General features: G+C 40.6%; 3 protein-coding genes and 1 pseudogene across 3 annotated transcripts; all 4 read right to left on the reverse strand.

The window, feature by feature from the left end:
• Positions 1–1,374: 1,374 nt before the first annotated feature.
• On the reverse strand, positions 1,375–3,510 carry LOC137129292 (olfactory receptor 52K1-like). Its single transcript, XM_067508266.1, has 3 exons — positions 3,489–3,510; positions 3,236–3,368; positions 1,375–2,326 (listed from the first exon to the last, which is right to left on the reverse strand). Exons 1-3 carry the CDS (start codon positions 3,508–3,510, stop codon positions 1,375–1,377), a joined length of 1,107 nt encoding a protein of 368 aa, XP_067364367.1.
• Positions 3,511–11,570: 8,060 nt separating this feature from the next.
• LOC137129293 (olfactory receptor 52N5-like) lies at positions 11,571–12,518 on the reverse strand. The gene has a single exon (XM_067508267.1). The coding sequence runs from the start codon at positions 12,516–12,518 to the stop codon at positions 11,571–11,573; it is 948 nt and encodes a 315-aa protein (XP_067364368.1).
• Positions 12,519–15,038: 2,520 nt separating this feature from the next.
• On the reverse strand, positions 15,039–16,001 carry LOC137129294 (olfactory receptor 52N2-like). The gene has a single exon (XM_067508268.1). The coding sequence runs from the start codon at positions 15,999–16,001 to the stop codon at positions 15,039–15,041; it is 963 nt and encodes a 320-aa protein (XP_067364369.1).
• Positions 16,002–18,065: 2,064 nt separating this feature from the next.
• Positions 18,066–21,267, reverse strand: LOC137129055 (olfactory receptor 52E4-like; annotated as a pseudogene).
• Between the last annotated feature and the right edge of the window lie 930 nt (positions 21,268–22,197).

Raw genomic sequence — 22,197 nt, forward strand, 5'->3', positions numbered from 1 at the left:
TATTACCTGCCTGTCTGTCAGAGTACAGGGTTCCCTATTCTGCTACTCTTACTGAAACCTGCAAGAAGGGTTTTACTCCTCTGAATGAGGTAGAGGATAGAAGCTCTTCAAGATTAAGCTCTTCAAATAAAATTGTCTTTTGTTGAAAACAGATGCGCTGAGAAAGCAGGTGTATCATAAATGCAGACATTTACTACATTTTCTTTCCACTGAAGAGCAAATAATTCCAAAATAAGCAGAGATGGTCCATCTCCTCTGGGGATTTGGTTTAACTTTAAAGAAGTAATTGAAAGTATACTAGAAAATATAGTAGAATTCACCCTAAGATTCAGGCTGCACCATTTAGGTCAATGTAACTGAAATATAGAAATATCACTATCAAGATTAAAGTAGCAAACTAGTACTAGAACTAAAGTAAAAATGTTTCACCCACTTTGTTACTGTTGTAGTCTTCTGAAGAAAATTTGATTTCCAGCCTCAGAAATGATAAGTTAAAGCTGCTGTCAGTTCATCTCTAAACACATCCAGACTGCAGTTTAATAAAATCGGCAGCTGACTCTTCTTTAACCACTTTCCCTCCTCCTATTCTGGCTTAAATACTGACTCGGCAGTTTATTGCTCTTTATCTGATATTCAACACTTCATCAAGCTATGTGTGACATGCTGAAAATCCCAGAGGAGAAAAAGCAGCACACAGCTAAAAAAGAAACATGTTTAAACTTGTTTACTTTAAAAGTCTCTGCACATGTCATTTAATATGTTCATATATTCCTGAAACATCTAATCACCAGGTTTTCAAGTTAGTATCAAAGCAAAGTCACATTGTGTGTATAATGTAGCTGACATTATACACACAATGTGACTTTGCTTTGACCCTACCTGATCATTATTTGTACATAGCAAAAACATTTCTACGTTTGTAATTCCAAGTAATTTTTTTTTTGGTTTTGCTTTGCGCATTAAATTACTTATCTTTAATAAGATACAGTATATTACATGTAACAACAGCTGTCACAAAACAACAACCCCTCAGTGTTTTTAAGATGTGCAGTTGGGTTTTGGTGGTTCTGATGCTTAGATGTAAGTGAGAGGCAGAAATACAAACTACATCAGGCATCATAATAGGGGAAACAACGAACAAGCCCATCAGGTTATTGATACTCACAGAAACAGTGATTAATCACATTTAAATCACAGAATGACAATCTTCCTGCCAGACTTGCCAGACTCACATCAGTGTGACCACACAGGGGATCATTAACTTGAGGAATCGTGATAAGGAGAGGCATTTCTGATTCTGGAACAATGTGCTGATGGCAATTAGCAATCCTCTATAGTGAAAAATAAGCCTCTGTATAGGAGACATATATTATATTATTCATTTTTATTTGTTTCTAAAGTTTGGGGCACAGTTTTGACAAAGTGACAGGTCAGAATCTTCAGTATCTGCTGTCGGATCTCTTTAGTTCTGATACCGTAGATGATTGGGTTGAAACAGCTGGGGAACAGTGGGTACATGGTGCTGACAAAAACTCGAATGGCTGCAGGAAAATTGTTTCTGATGCGAAATGACAGAAAAGCAGTGAGTACGATGACCAGACTGACGCTGATTACCACAATGTGCGTAACACATGTATGAAGAGCTTTTGCACTTGATATCCCTGAGCTCAGCACAGAGGTGAAAATGATTATGTAAGAAGTGAGGGTAAACAAGAAATCAACCACAATGACGAGGAACACTGAAATTAACCCCACCAGGCTGTTGATGGCAGTGCTTCCACAGGCCAGCTCCACCAAGGCCATGTGCTCACAGAAACAGCCTTCTATCACATTACTTAAGCAGAATGTCAGCCTTCCTGCTAGGATCACTACTACCATAACTAAGAACACATTTCTGATCAAAAGTGGAATCACAAACTTTAGAAATTTTGGTAAAGCCATGCATTCATTGTAGTAGAGAGGTCTGCAGATGGCAAAGTATCGGTCCAGGGCCATCCATCCCAACAACGTGGACTGAAAAGCTCCTACAAAGTGAATAAAGTACATCTGAAACAAGCAGCCGTTCAGAGAGATTCCCCTCCAGTCAAACAAGAAGCTCAGCAGCATGTTGGGAACAAAGACCAGTGGGAGGCTCAGGTCCACGAATGCCATTCCAGCAATAAGAATGTACATCGGTGAATGGAGGCTTCTTTGGGAAATGACAACGTACAGCAGCAGAGAGTTAGCTGACAGCGACAAGATGAACATGATGGAGAAGGGAAGGAAGAGAACAGGCCTCAGGGTTTGAAGCTCATTAAAACCATTGAGAATAAAGTGTCTGTGGGAGGAAATATTCATCTTCTTCTCCTTGTAAAACTACCTCTTCCACAGCTTTAGATCAACCCACCTGAACAGAGGAACAGAAAAATTATTTGGTTTTGTCTGAAAGTACTTTGTAAAAAGAGATTTAACAAAACATTTAAAAAACAGGACCAGAGATTGTTGCCAGGTCAGCCACAAAATTACATTATGTAGAAAAATAAGACAAAAACTAAGTTAAAATTACTATTAAATCATTTTCTCAGAAAGTATTTTACACCAGTAATGTTCCACACAGTGAAGGCGGAATGTTATCAGTTAACAATCCCACAATGATGATTATAGTCTTACATTTGTTGATGAAGTTATATTGTGCTAATTTATTACTAAAGAGTCATAAACACTAATTTTCAGGGTTTTTCTGGCAGCAATTTGCCTTATTTTGTTTGAATCTATCACTTTTTTCAGGGGAACATCGAGGTCAGTCACAATTTTCAATTACTGTAAAAAAAAAAAGAGTTTTGGAAATGTATTAATAATAAGTAAAACTGTCCAAGTGCTTTTTTCTGTCAAAATAATGGCAAGCATTATTAGAGACCCACTGCATGTTAACCCCCCACCTCATAATCTTTTCATGCCTCAATATATTTGTCAGTTAACATTCTTTGTCATGACTTACACCTTTTCCTATATTTTGTCATAATTTTTTAATCCGAGGCTTCACACAAAATTAGTAATATTCTACTTACACATATGTTTGGTTTTACATTAAATGTCGATTAAAATATGTTGGAATCAAACGAATGAGTGTGTGAAATAAGATATTAGAACTTGTTAAATAGAAACATCACTATTTAGATTTCTAGATAAATCACAAGAATCCAGGAATAATGTATGACAGCGGAGCAAATGTCACAAAAAACTAATTAAAGTTGAAAAGCTGCTGCTCTGTAGCTCTTTTGTGATCATCTCTAAACACATTAACTGTCCTCCAACTATCCCAACACCCACCTGTCCTGGCTGAACCAGAGTCAGGACTTTAATGCTCTCTGTCTGATTCACGCCTTCAGCTGTGTGGAATGAAAATCCCAGAGAGCAACAGCATCACACAGTTTGTAATCCACGCTCACTAAATATTGGGATTTAGCAAGTGTGTACAACACCTGGTCCAAATGATCCAATGTTCCAACAGCTCAGGAACAGCAGGTACATGGTGCTAAACAAAACCCAATTGGCTGCAGGAAGACCCTTCCTAATTCGATATGACAGGAAAAGAGTTATAGAGCCCTGGGGGTACCCTATATCTCTTGTCCATTCTGTATTTCATTACTGGCCTACCACCTTCATCTGTAAACACATTCCCTCCTGGTGTAGAGCTTCATGTCATGCATAGTTGGTATCTGTAACTACTCTTAGTGATGGTCTGGCTAAGTGGGTTACTAAGGGGGTGCTTTGCTCTTCTGGTGTTACGACAAATTTACTTCTGAGCCCCTGTTAATGTATTGAGAAATGTACCTGCTAATCTTGGTTGCTATGATGCTTGACAGGAACTTCCATGTTGAGCAGAGAAAGTTTAATGGGCTTCTCAGATTCAGGAAGCAGACACCCTCTCTACTTTTAAGTCTAGGCTTAAAACCTTCCACTTTGATAAAGCTTATAGTTAGTTATAGTTATGCTGCTATAGGCTTAGACTGCTGGGGGACCCACCCCTCAATACACTGAGCACCTTTCCTCCTCCTAACCCTCTCTCCTCTCCTCTCATCCCACAATTGTCACCACTGTATAACATTAACTTTGTTTTCTCCCGTAGTTGTCTTTGTCCTTCTCTGTCTCCCTCTCTGTGTCCCTTTTTGCAGGTGTCCCCAGCTTTGGAGCTGGAGCAGTGTGCAGCTATTGTTCCTACCAACCTGCCCGATGTCTTGTTGTTGCTTTTGCTGCTCTTTTCTTTTCTCTCTTCACTTTCAACTCACCCCAACCGGTCAAGGCAGATGGCCGTCCACCCTGAGCCTGGTTCTACTGGAGGTTTCTTCCGTTAAAGGAAGTTTTTCCTCTCCACTGTTGCCTAGGACTTGCTCCAGGGGGAATTGTTGGGTTCTCTCTATACATCTTTATAGTCTTGACTTTATTATGTAAAGTGCCTTGAGATGACTCTGTTGTTAATTGGTCTTATATAGTATATAAGTTGAATTGAATGAAAAAGACTTTGTTGGCTGAAACTGCTCCCTTCTGGGGGTCCTTCAGGACTGTATAGTCTTCAGTTAAACATCAAGGGTAGGTTCCATCTATTAGTAGATGGTCTATTTGTCTTTCCATTTGGTCATGGAGAGAAGTTAATTTCTTTAACTAGTAGGTGTGCATCATGTATGGGCCTGGTGGTGTCCAGTTCTTCATACGTGAGACCCTTTCTTGGATGTCATTGTGATGGTTACCAAATCTTGTTCAGGAAGATTTCTGTGGGTTGTTCTCCCATGTCTTTCCAGTATTTTTCAGTCTTCAGCCTTGGTTGGTCTGCTCTCATGTCATTACCCTGCTAGTGAGAGTGCACTTCAGATGGCTCAGTGGAGAACATCTGCTTTATCCTCTTGTCTTCAATTTCTCTGGTTTACCAGTTCAGCCAGGTGGCCAGGCATCTACTATCTTTGCATGTCAGTGTCCAAGGCCAAGGCTTCAAGTATAGACAGTTTGTTGTACTTCTTAGGTACCCCTGTCTTCATGATATCCCTCTGCAATTCTAATAGCTTATGTCTCTCCATGTGGCCCAGATATTGGCCTCCAAACACTTCTCTTTATGGCTTATGTTGAAATTCTAGTGAAGCATCTCAAGGATCACATGATATTTCCTGTCTGACTAAAGGGCAGGCTGCTGACATGACCACTGTCCCGCATGGCAGAACATTTATCACAGTTCAAAAAATTTCCTGATGACCTGATTTGCTTAAACGGACCACTAAAGAGGTACTTTCACTCATGACAAAAAAATATTACTTAACTCAAAGTAGAATAATACTAGTTCTTCTTTTCCTTTGGGCTGTTGCCTTTCAGGGGTCTCCACAGTGATTCATGTGCCTCCTTCTACATTTACATTTACATTTAGACATTTAGAAAACGCTTTTATCCTAAGCGAGTCACAAGTGAGGTACAAGGCAGCAAAAATCTAAGTCAAGGAGAAAACATCAAAGCAAAGTCCAATAAGAAAAGTGTTCACAGTTCATGAGATGCAAATGCGAGAAAGAGCAGAAAGAATTTTTTTGTTGAGATTTAAGTGCATAGGAAGATGCGTAAGAGTTCTGCAGTTTTTTGAATATTGGGAGAGAGTCAGCTAACCCTGTCCTCTGCATCCTCTTCTCTCACACCAACTAACTTCATGTCCTCCCTCACTAAATCCATAAATCTCCTCTTTGGTCTTCTTCTAGACCTCCTGCCTGGCAGCTCCAACCTCAGCATCCTTCTACCAATATATTCACAGTTTCTCCTCTGAACATGTCCAAACCATCTCAATCTGGCCTCTCTGACTTTATCTCCAAAACATCTAACATGAGCTGTCCCTCTGATGTCCTCATTCCTGATCCTGTCCATCCTCGTCCTGCTCCCTGCTCTCACTAAAAATCACAATGTCATCTGCAAACATCATAGTCCATGGAGACTCCTGTCTAACCTCATGTGTCAACCTGTCCATCACCAGAGCAAACAAGAAGGGGCTCAGATCCTTGATGCAGACCCATTTCCTCATTCATCAACTTTTCAAAGTTTTCAAAGTTTAATCACACTAACCTGCTGCACATCCTTCCCATCTCTATCTCTTTGTCTGTCTAAACAGTACAAATCCACCTCTCCCTCTTTAGTGTCCAACCTAGCATACAAGTCCTCATATGCTCTTTGTTTGGCCTTTGCCACCTCTACCTTTGCCTTACGCTGTATCTCCCTGTACTCCTGTCTACTCTCTTCAGTCCTCTCAGTGTCCCACTTCTTCTTAGCTAACCTCTTTCTCTGTATACACTCATGAACTTCCTTGTTCCACCACCAAGTCTCCTTGTCCACTTTCCTCTGTCCTGATGACACACCAAGTACCCTCCTGCCTGTCTCCCTGATCACATTAGCTGTAGTGCTCCAGTCATCTGGAAGCACCTCCAAACCACCCAGAGTCTTTCTCAGCTCCTCCCTGAAAACTATAAAACATTCTTCCTTTTTCAACTTCCACCAAGTCGTCCTCTGCTCTGCCTTCATCCTCATCTTCCTCACCACCAGTGTCATTTTACACACCACCATCCTGTGTTGTCTGGCTACACTCTCCCCTACCATTACTTTGCAGTCACTGGTCTGTTTCAGATTACAGCATCTACACAAGATGTCGTCCACCTGAGTGCTTTTACCTCCACTCTTATACATCATCCTATGTTCCTGCCTCTTCTGATAGAAAGTGTTCACTACAGCCATTTCCATCCTCTTTGCAAAGTCTACCACAATCTGTCCTTCTGCGTGTCTGTCCTGAAGACCAAATCTGCCCATCACATTGTCATCACCTCTGTTCCCTTCACCAACATGTCACCTACCTCTGGGGATGCTCTGCATCACTTTATCTTACTCACTCCAGAATTTCTCCTTCTGTTCTAACTCACATCGTACCTGTGGGACATAACCACTAACAACATTGAACATCACCCCTGCAATTTCCAGCTTCAGACTCATCAACCTGTCTGATACTCTTTTCACCTCTAGAATATTCCTCAGAAACTCCTCTTTCAGGATAACTCCTACTCCATTTATCTTCTTATCTGAACCATGGTAGAACAACGTGAACCCTGCTCTTAAGCTTCTAGGCTTGCTACCGTTCCACTGGGTCTCCTGGACACACAGTATATCCACTTTCCTCCTCTCCTTCTTCGACCAACAGTAGTCCAATTTCCACCGGTACCCTGTTGGTCAACAGCACTGGTAGTGGTCATTGTTAACCCGGGCCCCGACTGAGCCGGTATGGAAGTCATTGTCATGATTCGCATTTTTAATTTGGCATGTGTTTTACTTCGGATGCCCTTCCTGACACAACCCTCTGCATTTATTCAGACTTTGGATTGGCAAAAGAAGACATTGGCTTGTGCCCCCTTGCGGTTGCATTAAAAGTAGCAAACCAAAGTATCCTCTACAAAACAGGTGCAGTGAGAAAACTTTCAGTTATAGGATCTGTACTTGGCTAGATGCAAACTTTGAATTGTAACAGTATTTGGGCTTTGATACTGTTTCCCCCCAAAAAATAGCTTTCCTAAGAAACATATCAGTCTTGCAGCCTTTGACACAGTGAACCATCAGATCCTCTTGCACATCTCTGCTTTGAGCATCTCTGGATCTTCTCTAGCCCTGCTTCGGTCTTACTTATCTGGACAAAGGCATCCTGGCAGGGGCATGTGTCTAATTCTCATTACCTTCCTACCAGTGTGCTACAGGGCTCAGTTCTAGGTCTTCTTTTTTTTTCATCTAGATTAGATCCCTGGTATATCATCCACTCAAATGGCTTTTCCTATCACTGCTATGCTGATGACACACAGATCTTCTTGTGCTCATCACCAGATGATTCCACTGTCTCATCATGCATTTCTGCCTATCCCTCAGACACATCTGCTTGGATAAGAGAAAGACACCTTTACTCAGCCTCTCCAAGACTGAAGTTCTAATCTTCTCAGCCAAACCTTAAACACAACACAACATCAGCAGCAACATTGAGTCTGCAGTGGTTGTCCTCGATAAGTCAGGAAGATCAGACCCTACCTCACGGAATATAGAACCCAACTCATTGTACAGGCGCTGGTCATATCTCTTCTTGGTTTCTGCAACACTTTGTTAATAGGGTTACCGGTATGTACAATCAAACCCTTGCAGATGATCCAAATTGTAGCAGCATACCTCATTTTTAATCAGCCAAAAAGGACTCATGTTACACCACTCTTCAGAGCTGCGAGCAGCGTCCTGTAGCTGCTGGCCTCAGGTTCAAAGCTCTGTGTCTTGCCTACAGGGTGATCACCTCATTAGCTCCTGCTTACTTCAACTCATTGAAGGCTACAATCCTTCCCATCTGCTGCGGTCTGCCAACTAACAAATCTGGTGTTCCCAGCACCGCACAGAAGACAACAAGCAAAACTCTTCAGTGTAATGATCCCACGATGGTGGAACGAGCTACCAAAAACTGCCGCTCAGCAAACTCACTCCCATTATTAAAAAAAAGTGATGAAAAAAGAACTCTTCCACGCCTTCCTATGCACTTAAATCCATTGTTAAAAAATAAATAATAAAAAACAAAAAACTTCTGGAAAACATCTCATGAAATGTAAACACTTTTCTGATAGGACCTTGCTTTGATGTTTTCTCCTTGACTTAGATCTTTACTGCCTTGTGCCTCAGTGGTAAGTCGCTTTGGATAAAAGCATCTGCTAAATGACTAAATGTAATGTAAAATGTAGAGTCGACCAGAAATCTGGGGGTCATCAGTGATCAACTGAGCTTCAAGGACCACATCTCCTCAGGCTCTAGGACATGCAGATTTGCCCTCTACGACATTAGAAGGATCAGACCCTACCTCTCAGAATATACAACCCACCTTATTGTGCAGGTGCTGGTCGTATCTTGCCTTGATCATTGCAATGCCCTGTTGATGCAGTTATCGGCATGCACAATCAAATGCCTCCAGATGATTCAAAAAGGCAATTCAAAATTTTAATCAGCCAAAAAGGACTTGTGTCACACCACTTTACAGGACTCTGCACTGACTTCCTGTAGCACTTAAAGCTTTGTCTCTTGCAGGGTGGTCAACTCAACAGCTCCTGCTTACCTCAACTCCCACATTTAGGTCGAGAATCCCTTCTATGTACTGCACTCTGGCAACAAATTACGTCTAGTAGTCCTAGCACCAACCCAAAGAACCAAGCTAAACTTTTCAGCTCAGTGATGCCAGGATGGTGATCACCATCACCGGAGCAAATAATGTGTTCAAAGAAGAGCTCATGAAAAAATGACAGATGAATGCCTCATATCCATCCACCAATCTGCATTGAGTGTAAGGCATTCTCAATCAGGATCCTTACCACTCTATTCTGAAGAGGCATTCCATTCCCTCTGAGCAATGACTGATTGGGGATTTTTCCAAGACAATGATCCCAAACATTCTTCCACGTTATGTAAGGAGCATCTGGCGAAGAACGAAGTAGCTGTTGAAATACTCTGATGGCTTGACCAGCTAAATCTCCAGATCTGAACCCCACTGAGCTAGCATGGGAGTAGCTGGTCCAAAGAAACACTGGCCAACCAGAACAACTGACATTGGTAAGTATTACAGAAGCCCTGGGAGGAAATCACCCATGAATATCTGCAAAAACTGATCAGTAAAATGCCATTTAACATAAAACTTGATAATCATTCTTAGCTCAAATATGCTTTTAAATATACATTTTTACGTGTTTGGACTATTTCATTTATTTGCAACCACTTAATAAACCGACATTTTCTTGTCAGTGTATATAGAAAAGTTTTAAGAAAAGTTAGGACAAGAGTTTTACAGTCCTACAGACCTGAGGCAAAGCAAGATTTAATGCTTTTGGTCCTTGGAGTAGAAACCCTAAAACTACAACCAGATGGAAGTAACTACAACTCTATAGACATTGGGTGATCTGGACAACCCAGAATAGCCTGGGCCCTCCTGCAGACATACTTTTATAAGATGTCATAGAGCTATTTAGATTATTCCAGTAATTTGTGTTGACAGTTTAACAAGACTATTAAGTCTGTTCATACTGGACAAGCTAAAGTTTACACACAACACCACAATACAAAAAGATAAAACAGATTTGATAAAACAATCATCACAGATCCAGAAATAAAGATTTCTATTATTATTATATATTATTTTTTCTAAGAAAATACAGGTGCTGTTGTACTTTCCTGTATATTTTCTGCATGTGCTTTCAATTTCAGTTTACCAACAATGACGGTTGTATGACATGTTGAACTGTCAACCAGGGCCATTTCAGAGCTCTTTATGTTAATGTGGGAGAAGATAAATATTTCCTAAGGTCACCAAGATGTCCTTAGTTTTACTCACATTAAGATGGAGAAAAAATTGTTGGCACCATGATAAAAAAATCTATCGCACCAAGACCTTGCTCCTGCTACCGTAAAAGATAATCACAGTATCATCAGCCAATTTTACTTTTACATATAGTAGTGTACTAATTAAGCTCAGTGTCCTGGCAATTAAAGTACATCAAGATTTGAAAAGAAAAAACCTTTTTGCCAAATGATATAGCTGGATTGAGTATTGAAAGCAGTTTTAAAAAAAACAATAAAAAATACGTATTTCATCATTAACACAGTGAAAGCAAACATGTATAATGCATTTCATCTTGTAGAATCCCAGTGCTTCTTCATAAATAAGGGAAAATATCCCCAGGCCCAAGTCTGTTGCAGTTGTTGAAACCTAGATTGCTAAACCCTTAAAACAACCTGGGCTGCTTGTCTAACTCACGTAGAAATAAAATCCCTAACCGTTTTCAGCCAGTTTGCAAGGACCCCTTTGAGGCCAAGCAGACCCTTTCTTTGAGAACTTTCTTTTCAGTTTGTGGCTCCCAGATTGTGGAACGCACTGCCCTTGACTCTGCGTGTGGCTGATTCTGCTGATTCTTTTAAAAAGAAACTGAAGACATTCTTCTTCAGACAAGCTTTTAGCTGACTGGGCTCTTATGGTTGCATCCTTGTAGTTGTGTTTTATTTTATATTTGAAATTTTATTGTATTTTCTCTTTTTACATTTTGTAAAGCACTTTGTGATTTTATCTGTGAAAGGTGCTATATAAATAAATTTTACTTACTTACTTTTGCTTTAGTGATTTTAAATGTAACAATTTGTGTGTTTCATCAGGAAACTCCTGGACTATTGAGGTCTAAAAGCATTATTTAGCTCAGAGTGATCTCTAGAATGAAGGCATTGCATAAACACCACAGGGACAGGGACCTCAACTGATGTTCACAGGTCATTAAATTAATGTTTGGACTAACAAGTGTGTACGACAACCGCTACACCACCTGATCAAACTCACCAGTAAGTTGACTTATTTCCACACCTTCCTGACACCTCTTACCCTAGACAAACAAAATACAACAAGCCAAATACCACAGTCTATAACTTTTACAAAGACCATTACCATTGTTTTCATTGCTTTGTTCTCATTTATTATTTTCATCATAGAACAGTATATTCATGACATATATCCATTGAATATCTTTATTAGTTTCTTAGGAATGGGGCACAGTTTTGACAAAGCAGCAACATGTCAGCGTCTTCAAGATATGCTGTCGGATTTTGGTGGTTCTGATGCCATAGATTATTGGGTTGAAACAGCTAGGTAACAGTGGGTACATGGTGCTGAAGAAAACAGAAACAATGGGAGGAAGATGGTTTCTGAAACGGTATGATAAGAAAGCAGTAAGTGCAAGAATCACACTGATGCTGATGACCACAATGTGGGTGGTACAGGTGTGAAGTGTTCTGACACTGGATCTGCCAGACCTCACTACAGAGCTGAATATCAAAGCATAAGAGACGGCAATACAGATGACGTCAAGCACCATAATGAGGCAAATGGTCAGCAATCCCACCAGGTTGTTGATGGCAATGGTTCCACAGGCCAGCTCTACCAAGGCCATGTGCTCACAGAAACAGTGGTTTATCACATTTGAAGAACAGAATGACAATCTTCCTGCCAGACTCACAACCAGTGTGATCATAAGGACATTTCTTACCATGAGGGGGATCATAAACTTGAGGAATCTTGATAGTGACATGCATTTGTGGTAGTACAGAGGAGTGCAGATGGCAAAGTAGCGGTCCAGTGCCATCCACACCAGTACTGTGGACTGAAAAGCCCCAACAAGGTGAATGAAGTGCATCTGAACGAGGCAGCCAATCAGGGAAATTCCCTTCCAGTCAAACAAAAAGCTTAGCAGCATGTTGGGGACAGAGACTAGCGGGAAACATAGGTCCACAATTGCTAATCCACCAATCAGGATATACATTGGAGAGTGGAGGCTTCTTTGTGAAATAACAACATACAGCAGCATGGAGTTGGCTGACAGTGACAGGACAAACATAATGAGGAAAGGAATGAAAAGGAAATGTCTTAATGCGCCCAGTTCATTGAAGCCGTTAAGAATAAAGTGTTTATGCAAAGAGATGTTTTCCATTCTCCCGTCCTCATCAAACGTCTTTTTCCTGGGTTTCAGTCTGATCAGCCTAAAACTAAACACAAAACACGTGATCTAAGTCAATTAACTACCCACAGCTGCTCATTTGTGCAAAATACCTTAAACTGTTTATAATAACTTTGTTTACAAGAAACTAACTTACAAACCGAAGCCCACCAACAGCAATCTATATGAACAAAAAGAATCCTATTTATTAAATCTGATTAATTAATATGGCTCAAAAAAATCACAAAGTTTGCAAATATTCTGATTATCAATTAAGATGATACAAAAATATATGGTCATCTTTACTCTGACTCTGAAGGCAGCTGTAAGAGTCAGAGAAGTATAAGAAAAAACAGAATGAGAATATTGAGTATGTAAATAACACTATATATTAATAAATACATAATTGTGATTATTACATTTTTTTATAAAAAAGTAGTTTTCTGTATTGTTTCACAACAAATTACATTTTAAATTTTTGTAATCACATAATGGTAATCAATATCTCATTATATGTAAATCTAACCACATTAACATGACAGATACATGTCTGGCTAACTTTTGAACTATAGTTTGTTTTTATGCTTTGTATTTAATAATTGTTTTGCATTGTTGATTATAGTAGCAAGTAAAATGAAAAGATTTTTAAATCAGTTTTTTTGTTGGTTTTTTAGATTTAAATAATGTATTGTACATGTAAACCTCTTTAATACTGGAGACATGTACAATACAGAGCTTCTGTTCTCTTCACATAACTTTCAAATGACTTGAACTTGAATGTGTTCACTTTGGAATGGGGGAAAAATGGGACATTTTTTTCATTAACATATTTAATGCACATTTAGCTAGTTCAAAAGTGCATTTTAAATTACTCAAGAGAATCCAAACTTTTGCATTAATTATTTTTTTTATTATTTTACAATACCATTTTTTTTCTCCTGGATTGGATTTGTTACTTTTGATAATGCATGTTCAATAATTATCATGTAGATTAAAACAAATATTTGTTTTGGTCTGACATTTTAAAGTAATGGGCACCAAACTGTATTCCTCAAAATGTTAAATTAAATCTCCTGCAGTTTTTCTCAGTTTCTCTCATAACTTACAGTTTTCCACATATTTTAAAAATGAGTACATAAAACATGTGGCATAACACCATTTAAGCTACCGGGCACTATGTGTTTGTCCATTTTGTAATGAGGCTCCAGGTCCAGCCAACTACTCTATAAGGACAACATGTATTACCTGCCTGTCTGTCAGAGTACAGGGTTCCCTATTCTGCTACTCTTACTGAAACCTGCAAGAAGGGTTTTACTCCTCTGAATGAGGTAGAGGATAGAAGCTCTTCAAGATTAAGCTCTTCAAATAAAATTGTCTTTTGTTGAAAACAGATGCGCTGAGAAAGCAGGTGTATCATAAATGCAGACATTTACTACATTTTCTTTCCACTGAAGAGCAAATAATTCCAAAATAAGCAGAGATGGTCCATCTCCTCTGGGGATTTGGTTTAACTTTAAAGAAGTAATTGAAAGTATACTAGAAAATATAGTAGAATTCACCCTAAGATTCAGGCTGCACCATTTAGGTCAATGTAACTGAAATATAGAAATATCACTATCAAGATTAAAGTAGCAAACTAGTACTAGAACTAAAGTAAAAATGTTTCACCCACTTTGTTACTGTTGTAGTCTTCTGAAGAAAATTTGATTTCCAGCCTCAGAAATGATAAGTTAAAGCTGCTGTCAGTTCATCTCTAAACACATCCAGACTGCAGTTTAATAAAATCGGCAGCTGACTCTTCTTTAACCACTTTCCCTCTTCCTATTCTGGCTTAAATACTGACTCGGCAGTTTATTGCTCTTTATCTGATATTCAACACTTCATCAAGCTATGTGTGACATGCTGAAAATCCCAGAGGAGAAAAAGCAGCACACAGCTAAAAAAGAAACATGTTTAAACTTGTTTACTTTAAAAGTCTCTGCACATGTCATTTAATATGTTCATATATTCCTGAAACATCTAATCACCAGGTTTTCAAGTTAGCATCAAAGCAATTTGTAATTGCAAATAAATTTTTTTTGGTTTTGTTTTCCGCATTAATTATTTTTCTCATCTTTAATAAGATACAGTATATTACAGTTACGACAGCTGTCACAAAACAACAACCCCTCAGTGTTTTTAAGATGTGCAGTTGGGTTTTGGTGGTTCTGATGCTTAGATGTAAGTGAGAGGCAGAAATACAAACTACATCAGGCATCATAATAGGGGAAACAACGAACAAGCCCATCAGGTTATTGATACTCACAGAAACAGTGATTAATCACATTTAAATCACAGAATGACAATCTTCCTGCCAGACTTGCCAGACTCACATCAGTGTGACCACACAGGGGATCATTAACTTGAGGAATCGTGATAAGGAGAGGCATTTCTGATTCTGGAACAATGTGCTGATGGCAATTAGCAATCCTCTATAGTGAAAAATAAGCCTCTGTATAGGAGACATATATTATATTATTCATTTTTATTTGTTTCTAAAGTTTGGGGCACAGTTTTGACAAAGTGACAGGTCAGAATCTTCAGTATCTGCTGTCGGATCTCTTTAGTTCTGATACCGTAGATGATTGGGTTGAAACAGCTGGGGAACAGTGGGTACATGGTGCTGACAAAAACTCGAATGGCTGCAGGAAAATTGTTTCTGATGCGAAATGACAGAAAAGCAGTGAGTACGATGACCAGACTGACGCTGATTACCACAATGTGCGTAACACATGTATGAAGAGCTTTTGCACTTGATATCCCTGAGCTCAGCACAGAGGTGAAAATGATTATGTAAGAAGTGAGGGTAAACAAGAAATCAACCACAATGACGAGGAACACTGAAATTAACCCCACCAGGCTGTTGATGGCAGTGCTTCCACAGGCCAGCTCCACCAAGGCCATGTGCTCACAGAAACAGCCTTCTATCACATTACTTAAGCAGAATGTCAGCCTTCCTGCTAGGATCACTACTACCATAACTAAGAACACATTTCTGATCAAAAGTGGAATCACAAACTTTAGAAATTTTGGTAAAGCCATGCATTCATTGTAGTAGAGAGGTCTGCAGATGGCAAAGTATCGGTCCAGGGCCATCCATCCCAACAACGTGGACTGAAAAGCTCCTACAAAGTGAATAAAGTACATCTGAAACAAGCAGCCGTTCAGAGAGATTCCCCTCCAGTCAAACAAGAAGCTCAGCAGCATGTTGGGAACAAAGACCAGTGGGAGGCTCAGGTCCACGAATGCCATTCCAGCAATAAGAATGTACATCGGTGAATGGAGGCTTCTTTGGGAAATGACAACGTACAGCAGCAGAGAGTTAGCTGACAGCGACAAGATGAACATGATGGAGAAGGGAAGGAAGAGAACAGGCCTCAGGGTTTGAAGCTCATTAAAACCATTGAGAATAAAGTGTCTGTGGGAGGAAATATTCATCTTCTTCTCCTTGTAAAACTACCTCTTCCACAGCTTTAGATCAACCCACCTGAACAGAGGAACAGAAAAATTATTTGGTTTTGTCTGAAAGTACTTTGTAAAAAGAGATTTAACAAAACATTTAAAAAACAGGACCAGAGATTGTTGCCAGGTCAGCCAAATAATTACAATAAACATAAGACAAATTTAATATTCAATGAACCAGTTTCTAAGAAAGTAATATTTTACATCAGTTCCACAAAACAGTGAAGCCAGAACGTTGTCATCAGTTTACAATCCCACAATGATGATTGTTTTCTTTGATTCTTTTTTCTTTGCCTTAATATGTTTTAAGACTATGACTTTTTCAGGGGTACATCAAGGTTTGTCTCAGTTTTGGATTACTGTCAGAAAAAAAGAGTTTTGGAAATGTATCTAAGTGACTTTTTACAAATGCTTCTTTCATCCAAAAAAAAAAAGGTTTTTAAAAAACTTGACTAAAACATATTGGAATCGAATGATTCAGTCTGTGGAATAAGATATTAGAACTTGTTAAACAGAAACATCACTATTTAGATTACTAGATAAATCACTAGAACCAAGGTATAATGTATGACAGCAGAGTATATGTCTGTAATGCTCCCAGCCCACTGATGCTGCAGGACACAAAAATCAGAAAAAGTTTAAGTTTTAACCTGCTGCTCTGTAGCTCATCTCTAAACACATTAACTCTCCTCCAACCATCCCACCACCCACCTGTCCTGGCTGAGCCAGAGTCAGGACTTTAATGCTCTCTGATTAACGCCTTTATCGTTGCGGACTGAAAATCCCAGAGAGCAACAGAATGACAGAGCCAAATAGAAACACAATGTTTGAAAAGTCTTGTGTTTTACCTTAAAGACACTGCGCAGATGTCTTCTAACATTTTGAACATGGCCCATACATACTCTATGTGGAATGCCTCTGCCAACAACCAGGAAAATCCTCCATAATTGCAAATTTAAGACCTTGAAGACAGAGGCCTCAGCCATATGTTTGCAATCCAGGACTGAAGAGAGTAGACAGGAGTACAGGGAGATGCAGCATACGGTGAAGGTAGATGTGGCAAAGGCCAAACAAAGAGCATATTAGGACTTGTATGTTAGGCTGGACACTAAAGAGGAAAAGGTGGATTTGTACAGGTTGGCCAGACAAAGAGATAGAGATGGGAAGGATGAGCAGCAGGTTAGTGTGATTAAAGATGAGGATGGAAATGTACTGACAGGTGCCAGGAGTGTGATGGGAAGATGGAAGGAGAACGAAAATGAAAGAGAACAAAGAGTAGAAGAGGTGACTGGTGTGGAGCAGGAAGTAGCAAAGATTAGTAAGAGTGAAGTGAGGAGGACTTTGAAGAGGATGAAGAGTGGAAAGGCAGTTGGTCCTGATGACATACCTGTGGAGGTATGGAAGTGTCTAGGAGAGGTGGCAGTAGAGTTTCTGACTAGTTTGTTTAACAAGATCTTGGAGAGTGAAAAGATGCCGAGGACTGGAGGAAAAGTGCTGGTGCTGGTGCCCATTTTTAAGATGTGCAGAGCTGTGGCAACTACAGAAGAATAAAGTTGATGAGCCAAACAATGAAGTTGTGGGAAAGAGTAGTAGAAGCTCGGCTAAGAGCAGAGGTGAACATTTGTGAGCAGCAATATGGTTTCATGCCTAGAAAGAGTCCAACAGATGCAGTATTGAAATGGTCTGCACTTATATAGCAGACCATTCAATAGTTGTTGGTTCAATATATATATTGAACCAACAATTGTGAAATTGGTGGACAACCGCTCTACCTTCCTGCACCACTGTCACCCCATTTGCTTTGAGGATGCTGATGGATAGGTACAGAAAAGGTAACAGGGAGTTGCATTGTGTCTTTGTAGATTTAGAGAAAGCGTATGACAGGATGCAGAGAGAGGAGCTGTGGTATTGTATGAGGACGTCTGGAGCGGCAGAGAAGTATGTTAGAGTGGTGCAGGACAGGTATGAGAGCTGTAAGACAGTGTTGAGGTGTGGTGTTGTGTTATAAAAGAGTATCAGCAAGAATGAAAGGAAACATGTTCAAGACAGTGGTGAGACCAGAGATGTTGTTCGGCTTAGAGACAGTGGCACTGAAGAAAAGACAGAAGGCAGAGCTGGAGGTAGCAGAGCTTAAGATGTTGAGGTTCTCTTTGGGAGTGACGAGGATGGATAGGATCAGGAATGAAGACATCAGAGGGACAGCTCATGTTAGATGTGTTGGAGATAAAGTCAGAGAGGCCAGATTGAAGTGGTTTGGACATGTTCAGAGGAGAAACTGTGAATATATCAGTAGAAGGATGCTCAGGTTGGAGCTGCCAGGCAGGAGGTCTAGAGGAAGACCAAAGATTTGTGGTGGTGACCCCTGAAAGGGAACAGCCGAAAGGAAAACAAAAAGAAATGGGTACTCAATGAAGATATTGTTTATGACTATCTGTACCAACCTCGTGAGTGATACACAAGTGAAAAATTTGATGCTTGACCTCCCAGAACTAAGCACTGAGCTTAATATAACATCATAAGACGCAGCGATAGAGATGAAGTCAACCACGTTAGTGAAGCACATGGTCACAAATCCCACAAGGTTGTTAATGGTAATGCTTCCACAGGCCAGCTCTACCAAGGCCATGTGCTTACAGAAACAGTGAAGAACAGAATGACAATCTTCCTGCTAGACTCAAAATCAGTGTGATTAAAAGGACATTTCTTACCATGAGGGGGATCATAAACTTGAGGAATCTTGATAGTGAGTACAGAGGAGTGCAGATGGCAAAGTAGCGGTCCAGTGCCATCCACACCAGTACTGTGGACTGAAAAGCCCCAACAAAGTAAATGAAGTGCATCTGAACCAGGCAGCCAATCAGGGAAATTCCCTTCCAGTCAAACAAAAAGCTTAGCAGCATGTTGGGGATGAAGAACAGCAGGCGGCTCATGTCCAATGATCCAAAATGCAGCAGCTTGCCTCATTTTTAATCAGCCAAAAAAGACCCATGTCGCACCACTCTTTAGATCTCAAGTCAAGTCAAGTCAAGTGGCTTTTATTGTTATTTCTACTATAGACAGTGGTTCACAGTACACAGTAGAAACGAGATAACGTTCCTCCAAGAACCAAGGTGCTACAAACAACACAAGCTATAGTAAAGTGCATCGAGTGCAACCAAGTGCAAACAGTGCAGACGAAAAACAGTACAGACAGACAGTGTAGACAGACAACACAAGTAACACAGGACAGGACACAAAACCCAAGACAGTGCCGACCAGTAAACCTACTGTATACTATTTTACAGTACAGTACAGTACAGTCAAGTGTGCTAAGGGTGTAAAAAAGAGCAGCATGTAAACAGTATAGTGCATTTAAATGTCCAGCATGTAAACAGTGCAATTGCATTTGAATGTGCAAAAAACAGCAGGTAAACAGTGTAGTGCGGTAAATGTAGAATGATAAAAGTAAATAAATAATAAATAAGTGGTGGTGGAATGAAATGAGTAGTGAGTGATGAGAATGTGCTGAGTTCGGTTTGCAGTGTGTTTAAGTTCCATTTCAGTTCTGTGTGTTGAGGAGCCTGATGGCTTGCGGGAAAAAACTGTTGCATAGTCTGGATGTGGTGGCCTGAATGCTTCGGAACCTCTTTCCTGATGGCAGGAGTGCGAAGAGTGTGTGTGATGGGTGTGTGGGGTCGTCCACAATGCTGTTGGCTTTGCGGATGCATCGTGTTGTGTAAATGTGCATAATGGAGGGCAGAGAGACTCTGATGATCTTCTCAGCTGTCCTCACTATCCTCTGTAGGGTCTTGCGATCCACGACGGTGCAGTTCCCAAACCACGCAGTGATGCAGCTGCTCAGGATGCTCTCAATGGTCCCTCTGTAGAACATGGTCAGGATGGGGGGAGGGAGCCTTTCCTCAGCCTTCTCAGGAAGTAGAGACGCTGCTGGGCTTTCTTGGTGATGGAGCTGGTGTTGACTGACCAGGTGAGGTTGTCCGCCAGATGAACACCAAGGAATTTGGTGCTCTTGACTATCTCCACTGAGGATCCATCGATGATCAATGGAGAATGGTCGCTCTGTGCTCTCCTGAAGTCCACAACCATCTCTTTAGTTTTGTCAACGTTCAGAGACAGGTTGTTTGCTCCACACCAGGCTGTTAACAGTTGCACCTCCTCTCTGTAAGCTGACTCGTCATTCTTGCTGATTAGACCCACCACGGTCGTGTCATCGGCAAACTTGACTATGTGGTTTGAGCTGTACATTGCTACACAGTTGTGCATCAGCAGAGTGAACAGCAGAGGGCTGAGCACACAGCCCTGAGGGGCTCCAGTGCTCAGTGTGGTGGTGCTGGAGATGTTGTTCCCGATCCGGACTGACTGGGGTCTCCCAGTCAGGAAGTCCAGAATCCAGTTGCAGAGGGAGGTGTTCAGGCCCAGTATGCTCAATTTCTTGATCAGGTGCTGAGGGATGATTGTGTTGAATGCTGAGCTGAAGTCAATGAACAGCATTCGTACGTATGAGTCCTTATTGTCCAGGTGGGTGAGGGCCAGATGGAGGGTTGTGGAGATGGCATCGTCCGTGGAACGATTTGGACGATACGCAAACTGCATGGGGTCCAGGGAGGTTGGGAGTTGGGTCTTAATGTGCCTCATGACGAGCCTCTCGAAGCACTTCATCACGATGGGTGTGAGCGCGACGGGACAATAGTCATTGAGGCAGGAGACAGTAGACTTCTTAAGCACAGGCAGGATGGTCGTTGCCTTGAGGCGCGTAGGAACAACGTTGCTGCTCAGGGAGATGTTGAAGATGTCTGTGAAGACATCCGCTAGCTGTTCTGCGCACTCCCTGAGCACTCTGCCAGGAATGTTGTCTGGTCCAGCAGACTTCCGTGGATTAACTCTGCATACAGTTTTCCTCACTTCAGCTGTGGTTAGACAGATCACCTGGTCACTGGGAGGAGGAGTGGACTTCCTCGCCTTCACGTTGTTCTGTGCCTCAAACAGGGCGTAGAAGAGGTTCAGCACATCTGGGAGGGAGGCGTCGCAGTCACAAGCAGGTGAAGTTGTCTTGTAGTTCGTGATCGCCTGGATGCCCTGCCACATGCGCCAGGTGTCTCCGCTTACAACATACAGCAGCAAGGAGGTTGGCCGACAGTGACAGGATAAACACAATGAAAAAAGGAATGACAAGGAAATGTCTTAGTGTTCCATATTCACTGAAGCCATTGAGGATAAAGTGTTTATGTGAGACATTGTCCATCTTCTAGTCCAGTGTTTTAGTTTGATTAGCCTGGAAGCAGATGGATGCCAAATTTAACTTCTTTTCTACAACAGCTTTTTTCTCTTTAATGTTTTGTTGTTGTACAAAGAAACATTAGACGTGATTGTCTACTAAACTAACAGTCAACCACCAATATTTAAAGCATAGAACGGCCCAATACTGCTACTGTCTGATAACCAGATATCCAAAGAATGTCAGCTCAAAATAAAAAGGTTTTGAAAATGTGCAACAGCAGTTTCTGCTGTGTATATATGTGTGTGTATATATACACACATATATACATATGTTACGCCCCTGTCTAGGGGGTCAGGGTGCAACATACAAAGATAAATTAGGCTGTTCCCTGTCCGGTCACCAAACCAAAATCCAGGATCCAGATGTTCCAACAGTATGACATTTATTTTAAATGAAAGAAAATGTCATACAAACATGACACTATAACTCAGGGCGAACCAAGGCCAAAATAATAAACAAAATAAGCTATTTCCCAAAGAAAGTGCTAGCTAGCCTGATAGAAATAAACAAAACAAAAGACAGTCACTAACCCTAACTCCCTAATGTGAAAACAAGAGAAAACAATCAAAAGAAGATGTCCGTTCACCCCTACAGATTCAATACTATTTACAAAATATACAATATCTATACAAAACCGTGGCAGAAAGTCTAACAATTCAAAAATGCTCAACAAGGTCTCAACAAGGACGAGCATTCACCATGTGCTCATATGCTGAATTGATGAAATAATCAAGCGCTAAGAACTAGTTAAAGGATTTTCATGTATGCTAAAGTTAATGTAGCAGAAGTTTATGTCACGGAAATATTTTATTTGAGCCCAGTGTTGAAGGACCAAGTTGTCTCTAGCACCTTGTGGTGTCGGAGTTTTCTTTCTACTGTGTCACTTAAGGGGTT

The sequence above is a fragment of the Channa argus genome, chromosome 6 (assembly GCF_033026475.1).
Source record: "Channa argus isolate prfri chromosome 6, Channa argus male v1.0, whole genome shotgun sequence".
NCBI lineage: Eukaryota > Metazoa > Chordata > Actinopteri > Anabantiformes > Channidae > Channa > Channa argus.